The sequence below is a fragment of the Mustela erminea genome, chromosome 1, assembly GCF_009829155.1.
Source record: "Mustela erminea isolate mMusErm1 chromosome 1, mMusErm1.Pri, whole genome shotgun sequence".
NCBI lineage: Eukaryota > Metazoa > Chordata > Mammalia > Carnivora > Mustelidae > Mustela > Mustela erminea.
In genome coordinates, this window is record NC_045614.1 from 696,846 (window position 1) to 714,204 (window position 17,359).

The 17,359-nt window shown below is 66.8% G+C and overlaps 1 protein-coding gene across 1 annotated transcript; it reads left to right on the top strand.

The window, feature by feature from the left end:
• Positions 1-702: 702 nt before the first annotated feature.
• On the top strand, positions 703-14,517 carry EFNA2 (ephrin A2). The gene is made up of 4 exons (XM_032305002.1): positions 703-908; positions 9,639-9,952; positions 12,596-12,661; positions 13,231-14,517. The coding sequence occupies exons 1-4, from the start codon at positions 766-768 to the stop codon at positions 13,350-13,352; spliced, it is 645 nt and encodes a 214-aa protein (XP_032160893.1). The 5' UTR covers positions 703-765; the 3' UTR covers positions 13,353-14,517.
• The last annotated feature ends 2,842 nt before the right edge of the window (positions 14,518-17,359 follow it).

Sequence of the window (17,359 nt, forward strand, 5' to 3'; positions counted from 1 at the left end):
CTCCAGGGCAGTAGCTTTGGTGGTCCAGGACTTTGGACTTCGGGGGAGCAGGGAGTTTATGGGGTCTGGGTTTAATGACCGAGGGGAGATGGGTGAATCCTCCCTGGGCCTCCGGCCCCTCGCCAGCGGCCAGGCTCTGCAGACTGCCTTGGGGGCCCGACTGACAGGAACTCGGGGACCCTGGGCCAGGTCCTAGTGAGAATGATCATGAGGAGGGGGGTGGCACGAGGCGGGCCCATTCCGAGTCCGAGTCCGAGTCCCGCCTCTCCGAGGCAGGACCCCGGCGGGGCTGGGGCGGGGGCGGGGGGTGCCCGCAGCCCCGCCGGGGACCGGCCCGGCCCGGTTCGGCCAGGCTGGCGGGCGCGCAGGAGGCAGGAGCCCCCCGCACCCCCCACCCCCGCGCTGAGCCCCCCGCGTGGCCGGGGCGCGGCAGGAGGGGGCGCCCGCGGCCCTCCCGGCGCTCGGGCGGGACAAAGGCCGGAGCCCCGGCCCCTCCCCAGCGGCTGCGGCGGCGGCGGCGGCCCGCGCTGCGAGAGTCCGCGCGGCCGGGGCCGGCGCCCGGGGCGACCCCGGCGCCTCGCCCGCCGCCGCCTGCCTTCTCGGCGCCCGAAGTCGCGCGCGCCCCGGCGGGGCGGCCGCGGATCTCCAAGCGCCGGCGCGCCCTCCTCCCGCCCGCCCCGCGCCCGCCCGCTCGGCGGCGGCGGAGGAGGCGGAGACGGCTGGCAGGCGGCGGCCAGGCGAGCGCGGGGCGGCCGGACCGGGGCCATGGCGCCCGCGCAGCGCCCGCTGCTGCCGCTGCTGCTGCTGCTGCTGCCGCTGCCGCCGCCGCCGCCCTTCGCGCGCGCCGAGGACGCCGCCCGCGCCAACTCGGACCGCTACGCCGTCTACTGGAACCGCAGCAACCCCAGGTGAGCGCGGCCGCGCGCGGGGAGGCGGCGCCGGCGCCCCGGGCCCCCCCACCTCCCCGCCGCCGCCCGACCCTCCCGCCGCCCCGGCCCGGCCTCCCCGCCCCGACTCGGGGCGGCCCCCCGCGCGCTGCGCCTCGGGAGTGGGGGCGCCGGGTCCCGCGCGCCAGCCCCCGGGGAGTTCCGGCGCCCGGAGTCCGGGGGACTCCCGCTCCGCGTGCATCGCCACCACCCCCCGCGCGCCCCACCGGACGCCCTGCACGCCCCGAGCGCCGCTGGCCCCGGAGTTGGGGGACACCCCCCCCCCCCGCTGCGGCACCCTCAGGAGCTGCTCGGCCCCGAGTTCCTTCCCGGGACTTGGGGGCCCCTGCCGGCGTCATAGTTGGAGGAGATCCCCGGGGAACCTTGTCGCTGAACTGTGCCACATGGGGCACCGTGGCCCCCAGGGCGAGGGGCCTGTGGGTGCGTCCTGCTGTGGGTCCCCACGTGAACTTGGGGAAGTTAATGTATTCCTCCCCGCCAGCCCCTAACTGCCTTCACTCCAGGGGGTCCCTGGTCCCAGCTTTGTAGAGATGGGGAGACTGAGGCTGATGGGGTTCGGGCCGCAGTCTGGGAGTCAGACCCAGCAGCATCCTCTCCCGTCCGCCTGGTGCTGGTGGGGAAACCGAGGCACAGAGTGGCTCAGTGGCTGGCTCAAGGTCACGGTGAGGGGAGCCGAGCTGCGGTGGGGACCCAGGTGACCTCGTGTCCAGCCTGCTGTGGCTGGCTGAGGTGTCCTGCACATCCTCCTCGGTGTCTAGTGCTAAGTGCAATATTGGGGGCAGCAGAAGTCCCTTGCAGTCAGGGTTGGAAAAGTTTGCTGGTGACTGACCATGTCCTGGACATCAGCTGAAGCCTCTGGGCCATCTCTGGCTCTCGGAGGCTGGAGTGCACTGGGGGTCCCATGGGAGATGGGCTTGGAGCTCCTACGGCTTTGGGGTCAGCCCCAGCACTCCTGGCTACACTGTGTTCCCATGGCTGGCTGGGCTGCGCATAGGAGCCGGGGAGGCCAGCCTCCCGCTTCCTGTCCCTGGGCCACTGGTCACTTTGCTCTGCTTCGAGTGCCGGCAGACACCCTCCAGAGCCCACTGTCCCTGCCATCCCGGTCCTGTCCCCTGGCGTTCTCCATCCTCGGGCAGAAAGTTGCATAAAGGGCTGTCTTTGAGGCAGACCCTGGGACAAGGGGAGCCAGTGTCCTGCTGTGGGGGGCAGGGAGCACACCCAGACACCCCCTCAGTTGTCCAGCTGTGGGGTTGGGCCCTGGGGCGGAGGGCAGAGACCCCGGGCTGCAGAGGGACAGCCAGGCCACCACGGAGCGGGTTCCCTGAGCCGCCGGCCCCGCCAGTTACATGTGGGTTTGATTAAGGCTCTTCCCTGCGGCTGAGCGGGGGAGCCCAGTGGGCAAGGGGGGACCCCAGCGGGCAGGGCTTCCCCGGCCCAAGTTTTCGGTTTCAGCTTTGGAATCTCTGTCCCAGGCATAGCCTGTCCTTTGTTCTAGCAAACACCAAACACATGAGGAGCCTCAGATGGGGACGGAAGGGAGTGTTCGGGGCTGCCCCACCTGCCACGGGGCGCTGCAGGCAGGATCCCAGCGGGGGGATGGAGGCCACCCTGGAGCCTGGCTCTGCCCGGCCGCTCGGACACCATCTGTGGCGAACCCGACAGCCCCCACTCCGACAGGCTGACCAAAGGCCTCGATGGTCTAGGGACACCCTAGGAGGAGGCCTGCCGTCCGGGGGTGGCTGGCCTGGAACCCGTGGCCAGTGACAGGGTGTGTGTCGGACACAGGAGGAGGGGTGGTGTTGGGCCTCGGGTCCGAGGGCGCCCGGAAGGAGATCTCCCGAAGGCACAAGTCCCAGGGACACGGCCCAGAGCAGAGATCAGGGTCAGCGAGCCTGCAGCGGGAGGCGGCCCCACGGAGAGGGACGCGAGACACAGGCCTGGCTGGGCTGCAGGCAGCGGAGGCAGGTGGAGGTGGGGAAGCGCAAGGCCAGGGCGGGGGCCGCGCCTGAGAGAGAGAGGGGCACGCACAAAAGGCGGGCAAGGAAGGGAGTCAGAATGAGGGCTGGGCATACTGGAGTGGGGGTCGGGCGGTCAGCGGAGGAGCCGGAGGGACAGGTGTGCTCAGAGGGGAGCGGGCACAGCCAGGCACGGGCAGTGCTGTGGGGAGGCCGGCCACCCTCGCCCGGCTGGGCCTCACACCCGCACCAGGTACAGGGATGTGGCTCCGCGTCCCAAATGACATTCTCCTGCCGTGCGCGGCGCGTTCCCTGCGCTCACGCGGCAGCGGACGGCCCCCCCGCACCCCGCAGCTCGGCCGTGGTAGGGTGGGGCCCTGCGGTCCAGCCGGTCACCAGGCCCCGGCACCCACCTGGGTTGGCTGTCCAGCCGTCTGTCCGGCCGTCCCCTCCTGGTCGCCCCTGGGCTGGCCGCTGGGTGTCGGGGCCAGGGGTCCGGGGCCAGCCGCCCTCCCGCGGGGCTGGTGTGCCACGCCGGGAAGCTTCCGTGCGCCTCCCGGTGTCGGGCCGCGTGTCTGGGTGCGGGTGCGGGTTTTCGTCCAGGACACACCGGTGTCCCAGGGGCCCAGGAGGGGCAGGTCTGCGTGTGCGGCAGGGTGACGCATGTGGTCCGTGTGCACGGCGCCCAGCTCTGGCGTGTTTGCACGCGTGTCTGCATGTGGGATGTATGTGGTCTCTGGGGGCACGTGGGTCTCTTGCGGGGCCGTGGGGGGCGCACACATGTGTCTGGTGTGGCTGGGTGTGGAGCACATGTCTGCACACGTGTGTCTGTGTGCGCGGCCTGGCCTGGCCGTCCCGGAGCCTCCGTGGAGGGGTCTGACCGTCCACACCGAGGCGGCGCAGCTTGCTGTCCCCGCGGCGGCCCCTCTGTCCCGTAGGAGCTGGCCGTGTCCTCCCCAGGGTGGGTGTGGGGGGCCCCAGGCTGCCTGTGCTGCGAGGGGCCGTGGAGGCCCAGGGCTGGCGTCGTGCAGGGAGCCCCCTACCCCCAAGAGGCCGCACCTGACGGAGACCAGCCTCCCGAGGGGCTGGGGGCTGTGACCTCCCCAAGCAGGTCGGGCACACTGAAGGCCGCATGTGCCTCTGAGTGGGGTCGGGGTGCTTCTGCATGGGGGGGCTGCAGACAGGAACGTTGCGACTGAGAAGCGTCTTCTCCGGGGTGCAGGTGCCGGGCGTCCCTGGGCCCTCGGCCCCGCAGCCTCGCCCGGGCCTCCAGGGAGGAGCGGCTTCCACCGGCGGATGCTGTGGTTTGCCGTGGAGGGTTTTCTGTTTTGTTCAAGAGAGGTCAGCGTGCCTGGCGTTCAGGTTCAGGGCTTGGCGAGCGGGGCCCCGTGGGGCTGGGGGTGCCGTGGGGAACCGGAGGCAGGCGGGGGCTGGAGGCAGGCGGGGCTGCTGGGAGCCTCCCCTGTCCTCTGTGGAGTGGGCGGGCCGGTGCGGCACGCAGCCCGCGCGCGCGGGGCCCAGGGGTTGGGCTGGCCGAGGCCGTGACCCTGGGGGCTCAGAGGGAAACCCAGGCAGCTCCTGCCGGCCAAACACGGGGGCCTCGTTCACAGTGACAGCGACTGCGGCCCTCAGAGCGGGTGAGGAGCAGGAAAGCGGGACGGGGTCCGCCAGGGGGTCTGTGACGGGGTCGGCGGCGGGGTCCGCGGTGGGGACGGGCGAAGGGTCCTCTGTGTCCCCCGCCTCCGCCCCCCCGACGGTGGACCGCCGTGGGCAGCATCCGCGTGCAGGTGAAGAGCGAGGCTCGTGGCCGAGGCCCCGGGATACACTGTATGTGCAGCAGCCTGGAGCCTCCGTCTGCCTGGGGGCGCCGACCCGGGCCCCCCAGTGGACGTCCCTGCGGGGTCCTCAGGACCATGGCCAGAGCTGGGTCTCGGGACAGCAGGTGCACTAACGGCGGTCCGGGAGGCCGAGTCTCTGGGGCCCATCCCACAACCCCTAAGCTGGACCCGTGTTTTCCCCATGACACCCCCCACGCCCCTTCCCCCTCCTTAGGCAGCGGGCACACAGCCAGCCTTGCCCCGTGGTGTGGCTTTGGGGGGATTTTCTCTTCTGGAGCTGGATCCAAAGCAAGGCTTGGCCGGGTCTCCTGCCCCTCGATGCCAGCCGCCGTGCCAGGGGAGGGGCACAGCCACCTTCCTGCCCCCACACAGCGGAAAGCCAGGTGCGTCTCAGCACAGACGCGGCCGGGGTCTTAACCTTGGCCAGATTTTGAACTCTGGCGGGCCCGCCCTGGCCGGGGTCTCGCCCCAGGCCTGCACTCTTGTCCGGCAGGGCGGAGGGCTCAGCCGCCGTGTCTCGGTCTTCCAGCTGGACCTGGGGACCGTGGCTTCGACGGGCTCCGTCCACCACGTGAGCCTGGTTGTCCCCTCAGCTGCGCCCCCCGCCCCCGCCGCAGCCCTGCCCCCCTTGTGACCTGCCCACTCTGTTATGTGCCGGGAGGGAGGGACTCATCCATGGCCCCGTCCGATGACTCCCTTCCTAGAGGCAGGCATGTCTGGAGCACCCTGGGGGACAAGGGGTGTCCGAGACCGGCTTCCCCCTGGGCTGCGGCCTGCTTGAGACCCAGGCCTGGAGGCGGGGCTGGTCGTGTGGCTCCCCGCCCCCATGTCTTGTGCCCACCCTGCCTCATTGTTCTACCTCTCGCTTCCGGTTGTCCCGGCACCCGGGAGGCCATACTCAGCCTTTCGTGGGCTGACCCTGCGTCCCCTCGGGGCCCCAGTCTCTCGGAGGCCCCACTGAGCGCCCCAGCGCTAGCAGGAAGGCGGCCAGGTCTCAGAAGGGGGAGATGTCCTTCTGCCCTCGGAAAGCTAGGGGTGGGTGCTGAGGTCAGGGGACCCGCCGCTGGGAGTCAGGAGAGGGGCTGGCCCTGCCCAGCCTGGGCCTCGGCCCTGCTGCCCATTCAGGACACCGGACAGGCCTCTGTCGGCCCCTTCGCTGGCAGCTGCGACTGGGCTCAGACCAGGGAGACAGTCCCGCGTGCAGCAGGGGTGCGCAGGACCTTGCTGTCCTGCCTGCCGCACCCCTGCCTCGATTTCTGGTCTGGGGAGGTGGTGCAGCCCTCCCTGCCCCCGCTCCCATCTTGGGTGAGACTCCTAATTAGTTGCTTTGCTATTAGTGTCTAATGACTTGACAATGGCCCGATTGAAACTAATTAGCTGCAGGCCCGTGGTTGGCAGAGGGGGGCAGGGTTGGGCCCACCAGGGGCCGGGAGGGCTGCCTGGAGGAGTGCACAGCACTGGTGGAGCCGGCAGGCTGAGCAGGAGCAGGTGAAGGTGCTGCAGGTCTGAAAGCCTCAGGAGCCCTGTCTGGGAACCCATCCCGCGGCAGTCATTAACCCCTTAGTGAGAACTGCTGTCTCGATCGGCTGTTCCCGCGGAGCACTCGCCCATCGTGCTTCTGCACTAATGGAGAGAATGAAAGCTTTGTCTTGCTCCTACCGGCTTGGTTTTGGGGTTGGGCCCCTCCCCCGCCCAGGCGCCACCCTGAGCAGGGGCCAGGCGCCCGCCCCTGGTTTGCCCGCCAACTTGGAACCCAGAATGCCAACGCAGCAAGGCCATCGCTATTTTAGGGCCGGGGTGGGGGTGGTGGAAATAAATGGTCCACTTAGGCAGCCAGAGGCCGGGTGGGGGTGGTTCTGGGACCCACCTGCCTGGGGTCCTCGCCCCACTGGGTCTGCTTCCTACGACTCTAGCCCCTCAAAAACCTTGAGTCTCGGGCCTTCGTTTGGTCAGCGAACATGTGTCAAGATGCTGTGTACACAGCTTGTGCGGGCACGGAGGGGAGGGGTGGAGGGGGAGGCTGACCCCCATGGCCCAGGAGGGCAGACTGCATGATGGTAAAAAGCGTGATGACGTTGAAATGGGATATGTGATGAGGTGGAAGGCTCAGGCAGTGGGGACAGCGTGTGCAAAGGCCCTGGGGTCAGGACAGGGCCAGCCGGAAGGTGGGTGTGGCTAGAAGGGAGTGAGCTGGGAGCAATCACAGGGCAACCAGGGTGGGGACGGTGGGGCCTTTGGACCTTGTGACCTAGGAGGGCTGTTTATCCGGGGTTTATTCTGAGCGACGCGGAGCTGTGAGCCAGTGGACAACAGGGTCTGATTTACATTCGGAAGAGCGAGCCCCGGATTTTGGGAGGCCAGGGTCCCAGCCTGCCTGGTGGGGCCCACGCATCCAGCCTCTGAACCAGGCAAGCAGCCTCCGCTTCGGACGTTTTTTGGACGACGAAACGGGAGAGGGCAAGGACGTTGGTCCAGTGCAGGGGAGGAAGGCAGACATTGTGGGAGAAGCACGGGCAGGGGCAGAGTGGGGAGAGCTGCTGAGGCTTGGGCAGCCCTCCCTCCTAGGAAGGGCCCCCCGGAGAGCTACGCTGTCCTCTCCAGGCTGAGTGTGCAATCCCTGCCTGATGCCGGGGAGGAGAGGAGAAACTGAGGCCCAGAGGGGGCCAGGGCCAGGACGGCAGCACGGCAGCACGGCAGCTCGGCCCTACACGCCCTGCCGGGCAACCCCCCCAACTGTGGTGTCTGTATCTCCAGCTCTCCTGCGGAGCTGGGCACGGCAGTCCCACCAGGCACGCGGCCCTCGTTGACTGGCGGATCCGTGGGGCTTCCGGTGGGCTGGGAAGGAGCAGCAGTGAGGTCTGAAAAAGCCTGCGGGGGCTTCTGCCTCAGTCGTGCCGCAGCAGCTGGAGAACAGACCCCGCCCGCGAGACAGCCGTGCTTGACCGCTTGAGGGCAGTCCTCCCGGGCCCACCCTGCCACGGCCTGACCCTGACCCAGGGCGGCTCCACCTCTGTGCAGGGTCCACAGTGGACATGCCTGGGATCCCCCCATCAGCCTCCAAGACCGTCCCCACTGCACAGAGTTGGAAACTGAGGCTTTACGAAGGAACCACAAGGCCGAGCTGGGTGCCGGCTTGTGCCTGATCAGAACTCTGCCGCCCCCGCCAGACCCCACTTTCCGAGTCTCCGGCTCCATGCCCTGAGTCTGTGGCCGCCAGCCCACCTCTGTCGGGGGCGGGGGGGGGCTGAACTCCTCACTGCTGCACATCCCCAAGGGACGGAAGGGGTTGGTGACGAGCCTGCTCCCTCCCACGCTCTGACCAGGAATTCCTGGAGCCTCGGTCTCAGCCACAGACTTGAAATCACCATGAGACGCTTGTGCAGACTGGGAAACTGAGGCATAAGCGAGCAAGGTCTCCTGCTCACCTCACTCCCACCGCTGGAGCCCTAGGAGCCCTCTCCCCGACCCGGTGCAGGCGCAGGGACCGCAGGGTGCTCTGAGAATCCAGCCACCCCCCAGGGGCCCGCTGTGCCCATCAGCACGGCCGGCATGGGGGCCACACCGCTGCTCCCCCGTCCCCTGCACTGGGGCGGCCCGCACGGCAGAGCTGGAGTCCAAGCCACCAGGCCATCCCTGCCGTGGGCCTCACTGGGGCTCAGCGTCCAAGCCTGTGCGGAGAGGGAGAAGGGGCAGCCAGGGAGCCTGCGTCCCAACCCTCCCCTGCTTGGGCCTTTTATGTGCTAATCTCCTCTCCCGGAGGCCCCCTTGTCCCACCTCACACACAGGGACCCAGGGGACCACAGCAGGGAGATCTAAGGGCTCCTGGCACTCTAGCCTGAGGCAGTGACGGTATGGGGGGGCTTCCTGTTCCTCTCAGCTAACCGGCTTGGGGGGGGAGGCTCCCCAAGGAAGGGGTGCAGGCTGCATGACAGGGGGAGCTCCAGGGCAAAGGCTGGGAAGTAGGGCTGAGGGGCAGAGGTGTCGGGTGGGGGCAGCCGCTGCTACGACCAAGAGGTTGGAGGGGACAGTGGCCAAATGCTAGGGGCTCTGGAGGGAGGATCTTGGACTTGCTCGGGTCACAAGGGACTGAAAGAGTTGGGGCTGGAGGGTCCAACCCAGAGCACATCTGAGCTGGGAGGGGGCGTCCTTCACGGGGCACTGAGGCTAGGAGAGGGGTCAGAACTAGCCCCCGGGGCCCAGAACACCCAGCTTGTGTCCCCACACCACCCTGTACCACGTTCTTCTTCGTTTTTAAGATTTTATTTATTGATTGGGCAGACAGAGGTCACAAGTAGGCAGAGAGGCAGGCAGAGGGGAGGAAGCAGGCTCCCCGCTGAGCCCCCCATGTAGGACTCCATCCCGGGACCCCGAGATCATGACCTGAGCCGAAGACAGAGGCTTCACCCACTGAGCCCCCCAGGCGCCCCCAGCCGGTACCTTCTTGGCAGCCAGATCTGCAGAAGGAAAGCTAAAGGGGCTGCTTGTGGGGGGCAGTGTGGGGAGCTTCCTGGAGGAGGGGGCGTGGGGTCAGGCAGCAGCGTTTTTCTGGAGACGGATTTCATGACGGGGGAACAGCTTGCACCAGCCCCGCTTGCCACAGACCGGCCCAGAAGTCCTGGGGGGGCGGCGGGAGAGGGGGTCCCAGCGGCGCCGCTACCCAGCCGGCCCGGCGACCGCCCCAACCCCCAAGCAGGTGGGCGGGAGGCCAGGGCGAGCCCGGACCCCAGGGCGCCCGCGGTGGCCTGGGGGTGGGGGGTGGGCACGTGGGCTCGAGCCCTGGAACTTCTCCCCGCGCCCCCGGCGCCCCCCCCCCCACCCGCCCCCCCGCACTGACCCGGCCCCCCTCCGGCCCCCCCCCTCCCCCGACCGGCCCCGGCGCGCGGACCGCGGGGCCGCAGGTTCCACGCGGGCGCGGCGGACGACGGCGGCGGCTACACGGTGGAGGTTGGCATCAACGACTACCTGGACATCTACTGCCCGCACTACGGGGCGCCGCTGCCGCCGGCCGAGCGCATGGAGCGCTACGTGCTGTACATGGTCAACGGCGAGGGCCACGCGTCCTGCGACCACCGGCAGCGCGGCTTCAAGCGCTGGGAGTGCAACCGGCCGGCGGCGCCCGGGGGGCCGCTCAAGTTCTCCGAGAAGTTCCAGCTCTTCACGCCCTTCTCGCTGGGCTTCGAGTTCCGGCCGGGCCACGAGTACTACTACATCTGTGAGTGCGGGGCGGGCCGGGGCGGGGGGCGGGGGGGGGGCGGGGGCGGGGTCAGTGCGGATCAGTGCGGGGGGGCGCGTGGGGTCGCTACATCTGTGAGTGCGGGGCGGGCCGGGGGTGCGGGGGTGCGGGGGGGAGGGCCGGTCAGTGCGGGTCAGTGCGGATCAGTGCGGGGGGGCGCGTGGGGTCGCTACATCTGTGAGTGCGGGGCGGGCGGAGGGGCGGGGGCGGGGTCAGTGCGGATCAGTGTGGGGGGGCGCGTGGGGTCGCTACATTTGTGAGTGCGGGGCGGGCCGGGGGTGCGGGGGTGCGGGGGGGAGGGCCGGTCAGTGCGGATCGGTGCGGGGGGGCGCGTGGGGTCGCTACATCTGTGAGTGCGGGGCGGGCCGGGGCGGGGTGCGGGGGGCGGGCCGGGGGTGCGGGGGTGCGGGGGGTGGAGGGCCGGTCAGTGCGGATCTGTGCGGGGGGGGTGGCGCGTGGGGTCGCTACATCTGTGAGGGCGGGGGCGGGGCGGCCGGCGGGGGGAGGGGTCAGTGCGGATCAGTGCGGGGGGGGGGGGGGGGGTGCGGGGAGGGGTGGCGCGTGGGGTCGCTACATCTGTGAGCGCGCAGGGGTGGGGGGGTGGGGTGCTGAGTCAGTGCGGGGGGGGGGGGGAGGGGTGGAGGGCGTGGAGCTTGTGCGCGGGTGCTGGAGGCAGAGGCCCGTCCCAGGGGATGGGGTCTGGGGGGACTGTCCTCTTGGGCCCCTCCTCCCACCCTGGCCTTAGTCTCCGCGGGCTCAAGCTCTTGAATGGTATCCTTCCAGCAAGCCCCAGAGGCCTGTCAAGGGTCCCCATTTTGCAGATGGGGAAACTGAGGCTCAGAGGGGCCGTGAAAGTCCAAATCCACAGCTTCCCTTCTGGGACCTCAGTCTCTGGACCAGGCCACCATGGGCTTGTCCAATACTGAGACCAGGGGTGCTCCCTGCCATTGCAGTGAGGGACAGGGGCACAGGGAATCTGGTGGGGCAGGGAAGCATGGTCAAAGCCAGTGAGAGGACAGAGCCTGTGTTCTGCCCCACCGCCTGGCTTGGGCAGGTATTGCCCAGGTGCTCCCCCCCCCCAGTCTCCCATCTGGCCCACCTGGCCAAGATTCCCCAAGGACCTTGGAAGCTGCTTTTCAAGGCTTGGGACCCTCAGGCACGCACAGCCCCACACTGGGGCAGAGGGTGGGCTGCCCTGGCTCTGCTGCCCATGGGGGGCGTTCCAGGGGGCCTCTGTGTGCTTCCCCATAAAGTCCGGGTGGTGGGGTCTGGGGAGGCGTGAACACAGCAGAGCTGAGCCCGGGTTTGGGTCCAGTTTGTGCTGTGCTCTTCTCCACGGACCTTAGCCAGGATCCTGGGGTCTGGGCGTCACGCCCCACCAACATGGGAGCCTCTGGGTGCCCACCTTGTCACCCGGCCTCTGGGCAGGCACTGAAGCACCAAGGTGCCGTGGGGGTCCCCACTGCTCAGCATCTTGGGGCCTCTGGGGAGCCAGGAGGGGAGCGGGCTCTGCCCCCAGGCCGTGGGGAGAGGCCGCCCCTCGCCGCCCTGGTTCCCGCTGCGTCAAATTAAACTGTACAAGCCTCATTCCTCCTTTCTGCTCTATTTGGATTTTTTCCTTTTAATTCAAGGAAAAAGCGGGTGGAGGAAGGGGGAAGAAGGTGTTTAAACTAACCCTCATAATATAAGAAAAATTACATTTTTCTTTCCAGGACGGGAGTTTCCTAAAGATAATTATTGTAATTATTCGTTCTATCTCTAAGACGAATGTTATTTTTATTACGTGCTTTTTTATCTTCATCTCCCAGCACAAGGGGCTTCTGGGGGGAGGGCGGAGGAGGCAGCCCCCAGGGGGACAGGCGGCGGGCCTGGCTGTCCGTGTGCGCGAACAGACTTCCCATGTGTGAATCCCACCGGCCCTCACTGGCCTCTGGGCCTCCTTCCCCCTCCCTGTCCTGGGCCCCAAGTCCCCCTCCGTGGGGACTCTGCTGAGGCCAGGTGCTACCCCCGTCCCCCGCGGAGTACTCTGGCGTGGGCCAAGAAGCAGGGAGCAAAAATGGCAGGAGGCCCGACCATGCGTCTGCCTCCGCGTGAGCTCCAGCAGCGTGGGTCCCTCGCGGGGGGACGTGGGAGTGCAGCCTCTGTCCCAGGGGTCACCGGCTTCTGTTGGCTCCCAGATGGAGGCCATCATTTCCAAAGCACGTACTGTGTGACAGATGAGGCCCAGGTAGGGGGTGACTTGCCCACAGGCGCCAGAGAACAGGTATCTGATCCCAGATCAATCATTTGGTTATACTGATTTTTTTTGCTGACCCATTCAAAACAAACGCTTTTTTGTTCATCACCTTTGAACCTTTCCCTGTGCTGCCGTGGGGGGAGATGGAACCAGACAGACACCTCCATTCTCTGGGGTCCGGCTTCAGTAAACGGAGGGGCAGGGGGGTACACAGGAGGACTTCTGGGAAATAGAGGGCGTCGTGTCTGGGGCTTTGATGTATGGTCAGGAGTTTTATGGGGGGCGCCTCCCGCAGCCTTGGGGGGGTGTTGAGCTGCCAGTGTGGGAAACGAGACGTGGCCCCGGAGGTCCCCTGCTCCACCAGTCCCCGGCCCCCTCTCTTCCAGCTGCCACGCCTCCCAATGCTGTGGACCGGCCCTGCCTGAGGCTGAAGGTTTATGTCCGGCCGACTAGTAAGTCCTCAGGGCACCGTGCACGGTTCAGTCCCCCACCCTTGTGTCCCGAACCCACAGAACCCGCTCTGTGGTCAGCAGGGCCAGAGGGCTCGGAGCACAGCCCTGGGAGTCCCGTGACCTCAGCGATGGCTGCACCAGCCCTTGCCCAAGCCTCAGTTTCCCCATCTGTAAATGAGGACAGCGTTTCAGACCCTCAGGAGTACAGGTCAGGACCTGGCCCTGTGCTGAGGCCAAGAGCCCTGTTCCCCCAAGAGTGAGCATCAGCGGAGTTTCCTGAGATAGACCTACAGGGCCCATGTCCTGGACTCTTGAACCATCAGAGCCACATCCAAAGAGGAGGGGGTCTCCACAGTCCCTCGTGATGTCCCCCAGGTACCGGACACACATGGTTTGGCACCTGTTGTTTGCTGTGCTTTGCCCAGTGAAGACGGTCAGAAGCGCCCCAGCGGGGGTGGGGGGGCGGGCACAGCTGAGGCTGATCAGCCCTGGTGTGGGGGTGCAGCTGGTTAGGGAGGGGGCAGGGGGCGGGGCCTCCTGATGACCGTTCTGCCTCCGTGTCCCTCCAGATGAGACCCTGTACGAGGCCCCTGAGCCCATCTTCACCAGCAACAACTCCTGCAGCGGCTTGGGGAGCTGCCGGCTCGTCCTTGGCGCCGTGCCCGTGCTGTGGACCCTCCTGGGCTCCTAGTCCCGGCCCGCCTGGACGGCCCGGCCTAGAGACCAGAGACAGACTCCGATTCTCCCACGACTGGTGCTGCCCCTGCCAGGCTGGGGGCTGTCCGCCGCCCCACGACCAGCCCCGGGGGTGTGTGGCTAAAGACCCCGAGGCCTGAGAGGCCCGGTAGCTGGCCGGCGCCTGGACAGGCGGGCTCTTCTAGAGTCCCGGAGAAGCCAAGAAGCTCTCAGCAGTGCTTTTCTTTTATGGTGGAATCCGAAAGACTTGAGTTTTTAATTTAATTTATTCCTTGCTGTTGCCGGTGACTTTGGGAAGGAAACAGTGCATGGGGGTTGGGGTGGTCCCTAGTCCCCTGGGGCACAGGTCTGGAGACCCCTGGTCTGGTCACTCCATCTGTTGGGTCTGGGCTGGAGCCCACCCTGGACCACCCGCGAGCCCTGGAACAGGCCGGTCTGAGACCGTAGGGGTGAGTGGCGACCGCCGGCAGGTCCTGGTCCAGGAACCAGACCCGCCTCAGAGCCCGTCCCCTGCCCCACCCTCGCTCCTGGTGACCCCTGCCCAGAGTGGAAATCTGGGCTGTGCCACTGGGGGCCTCTTCAGAGTCACAGCCTCCGAGGCTTAGAACCGCTTGGGCCCCCTCCCCCCGCAGCCTCACCGAGCGCCCCCCCAGGCCGAGAAGACGGACCTTTCTGTAAATAGACCCGGCAACTCTACTGTGACTTATTTCTACTGTGTTCCTAAGGACGGCCTGGAGAGTTTCTTCTTCTCTTACCCCTTCCTGGGAGGGGGCACTTCTGTTTGGCCAGGGGTGGGGGGACCTTTTAGAGTAGAAGCCGCCCTCGCAGTAAGCTGGATTGTCGGAGCCCCTCCCCCGGCGCTAGGAACTACGTTTATAAGAGAAAACAGGACAACGCAGAATGCGGGGGCCACACTCAGAAAGAGCCTCGGGACCCTTTCAGGAAGCAGACGGCATTTATACGGATTTCATATTTCTACCCGCCTTTCCTGCTCTGTGTTTTCTATATATTATACGTACCTACACAGCGCGGCCCCGGGACGCCACCGGCTTCTGCGGGCGGCGCGGCTCCGCCGGGAGCTGGCGGCGCAGGCTTCCCCTTCCGATACGATCAACTTTGGATTCTGTATTTTTTTATAATAAAACGAGCATAAACCTCAAGGGTGTGCCTGTGTGTTTGGGGCCACTGACCCTGACTGGGGGGGCAGGAGGGGCACAGTGTAGGGTCGCGTCTGGCGTGGGCCGGGGAGGGGTGTCTTCGAGGAATGTCTGGGGCCCGTCAAAGCCGGGTCTCGGGGGTCTTGGGGGCCAGGTGCTGGGATGAGCCTCCACGGCGGCTGTCCTTCATTGTCCCCCAGGAGCCTCAGTCACCCCCACCGCGGAGAAATGGGAACGAGCCCCCTCGCACCCCACCCCAGCCCCGCCTCGGGGCAGCTGGGAGGAGGAGGAAGAGACCCGGCGGCCGCAGGGGCACAGGGGAGCCGCGACCCCAGGGCTGGTCAAGGCCTCCGGCTCCCTGCTCCATGCCGGGGGTGGGGGGTTGGCGAACCCCGATTTCATCTCGGCTCCTTTAGAATCCAACCACCTTCTCTGACCTCTATGTCACCAAGCTCTGCTGCTTTGTGACTCAGTTTCCCTAACTGCCCAGGCCAAGGTAGGGGTCGGTCTGTTGCCTCTCAATCCCTTTCTGGCTTTGCAAAAGGCAGGTGTCGGGAGCTGTGGGGTCCCAATGGCCTTCACCCCAGCCTCGCCCCAGCAGGGCCAACGGGGCAGGGATCGTCTCAGAGGCTTGTCCCCTTGGGGCCACCCGCTAGGACTGCAGCCTCCTGGGCACAATTAGCAGGGAGGGAAGGCTCTCAGCTAATTAATTCAGCCGAGCTGAGCCCAGCGACAGGGCCTGCCTCTTAATGAACCCACTGAGCCGCACAAAGACCCCTGTGTGCGCCCCACCTGCCGTGCCCAGTGTTGCGGGGTGGCCGAGGGACACCTGTGCTGAGCACCGTGGAGGGAGACCCTAAGGACCCCCCAATCCATGGTGAGGACCCGGAGGCTCAGAGAGGAAGGAGGCTTCCCCTTGCCGCAGGGGAGGGGGCCCGAGGGACACGGCGCGGGGACCGTGGTGGGACCCCAACACTGACTTTAATTTTCTTACTAAAAAAAGTTGTTGAGTTATAACTGCGTACCACACTGTCCGTCCACGTAAACGTTAGCACATCCACAAGTTGTGCAGCCGGCCCTTCCTCTGATCCAGAATTCTCTCTGCCCCCAAGGGCAACCCCCTCCCCATCATCTGTCAGATCCCAGGCCCCGACCCCCCTGAGCCCCCTTCCTGTCCGTGGAGGAGCCTGGTCGGGACGTGTCACATGCGTGGACTCACACCCCGTGGGGCCTCCTGTGTCTGGTCCCCTCCCCGCGCATCATGGGCTCGGGGACCGGCCCCGGGCAGTGCATGGGGGCCTCGCTGGACATTTAAGGTGTGTCTAGCTAGCTAGTATAAGGATTTTTTTTAAAGATTTTATTCATTTATTTCACAGACAGAGATCACAAGGGGACAGAGGAGCAGGCAGAGAGAGAGGGCCAGGGATGCAGACTCCCCGCTGAGCAGGGCGCTCCATGCGGGGCTCCATCCCAGGACCCTGACCTGAGTTGAAGGTAGACTCCCAACCGACTGAGCCACCAGGCACTCCTTTAAGACAAAGCTTTAACAGAAAAGGAAACGTCAGGTGGATAAGTACAAAAATAGCTTTGTTCCCACCTCAGGGTCTTGGCATAGGCTCTTCCCGCTGCCTGGTCTACGGTTCCCATGGGTCACTGCTTGGCTGTCTGCCCTGGACCCTTCGGACTAGGTCAGATGTCCTCTCTCAGCCTCCCTGGCCACCGGGCCACTCAGCCCACCCGCCTCGAGTGGAATCTCATTCTTGTCTGCTCTCCTCTGCAGGCTGGGAGCCCCCGGGGGAGCAGGGCCAGGCCTGCCTGGTCAGCCCCGGGACCCAGAGCCCACAGCGGGGACACGCCCCTTGGACCTGTCACTGGCTGCGTGCAGAGTCGTGTTCGCGCATGTGCAGAGGAGCCCCAAAGCCACGCTACCCCCGCCACACCCCTGTATGGCCTGGGGCTTGCATGCAGGGCCCGGGTCTGTCAGGAACCACCCCGTCCATCGCCAGCCACAGACCCCTGCCTTGGGGACCACAGTCACCACGCGGGGTGGCCGCTCCCTCCCGAGGCTGCACTGAGCACAGTGAGGCCCCCGGGGACCACACCCCAGCCTCAGCCATCAGTATGCAGGTCCGATGCGAACCAGCTCCAAGGCTGGTTTGTGTTGCCTCAGTGCCCCGCTACGGGGAGGGGGTCCTGGGCGGAGCTGGTCAGGTCTGCAGCCGTCTTGGCTTAGGAGCGGGGTCAGGCCTCTGTCCCTAGACGCAGCCCCCACGGCCCCTCTCCGTCTCCACTGGAGAAAGAGCCCCAAGGCCCAGCATCCCTCACCCTCAGGGCTGTCGGGGACCACGCTGACTTCGGCGGTCCTCTGGAGTCCCTCGATTACAGTCCCACAGCCAGAAGCCCCCACCGCCCCCGCTTTCCACAGCAAGTAAAGGCCACGGGGCCATCGCAGGTCTCAGCCCTGCACCTCCCTGTCTCTCTGGTCACTGCCACGTCGTCAGGGCCTAGAGCACACCAAGTACACAGTAGGCGCTCCATAAATGCTGTGAACGGGGCAACGGAGCATGGAAGCTGCGGAACCAGAAAGGAGAGAACGTGACAGATGAGTCGCTCCCAACCAGGTCAGCGCCCTGAGCGGGCACTTCGGGCACCTCTCCTGTATGCGGTCAGTCTGGGCCCTTCCCTCCTCTGCGGGCCCAATACTGGGGGCACTTAGGGACCATGGAAGGAGGCCACAGTATTGGGGCCCCCAGTCCAGGATGCAGGTGGCCAGGAGGCCACAGATGGACAATTAAAAAGCAAGTTCACAGCCCAGGAGCCCCCAAGGAACCATAAATCAGAGCAA

Excerpts from the sequence above, each read along its gene's own strand:
- EFNA2 (XM_032305002.1), top strand. The coding sequence starts at position 766 with ATGGCGCCCGCGCAGCGCCCGCTGCTGCCGCTGCTGCTGCTGCTGCTG. Across the intron at positions 9,953-12,595 it reads CCACGAGTACTACTACATCT|CTGCCACGCCTCCCAATGCT; the intron begins GTGAGTGCGGGG and ends CCTCTCTTCCAG. Across the intron at positions 12,662-13,230 it reads GGTTTATGTCCGGCCGACTA|ATGAGACCCTGTACGAGGCC; the intron begins GTAAGTCCTCAG and ends GTGTCCCTCCAG.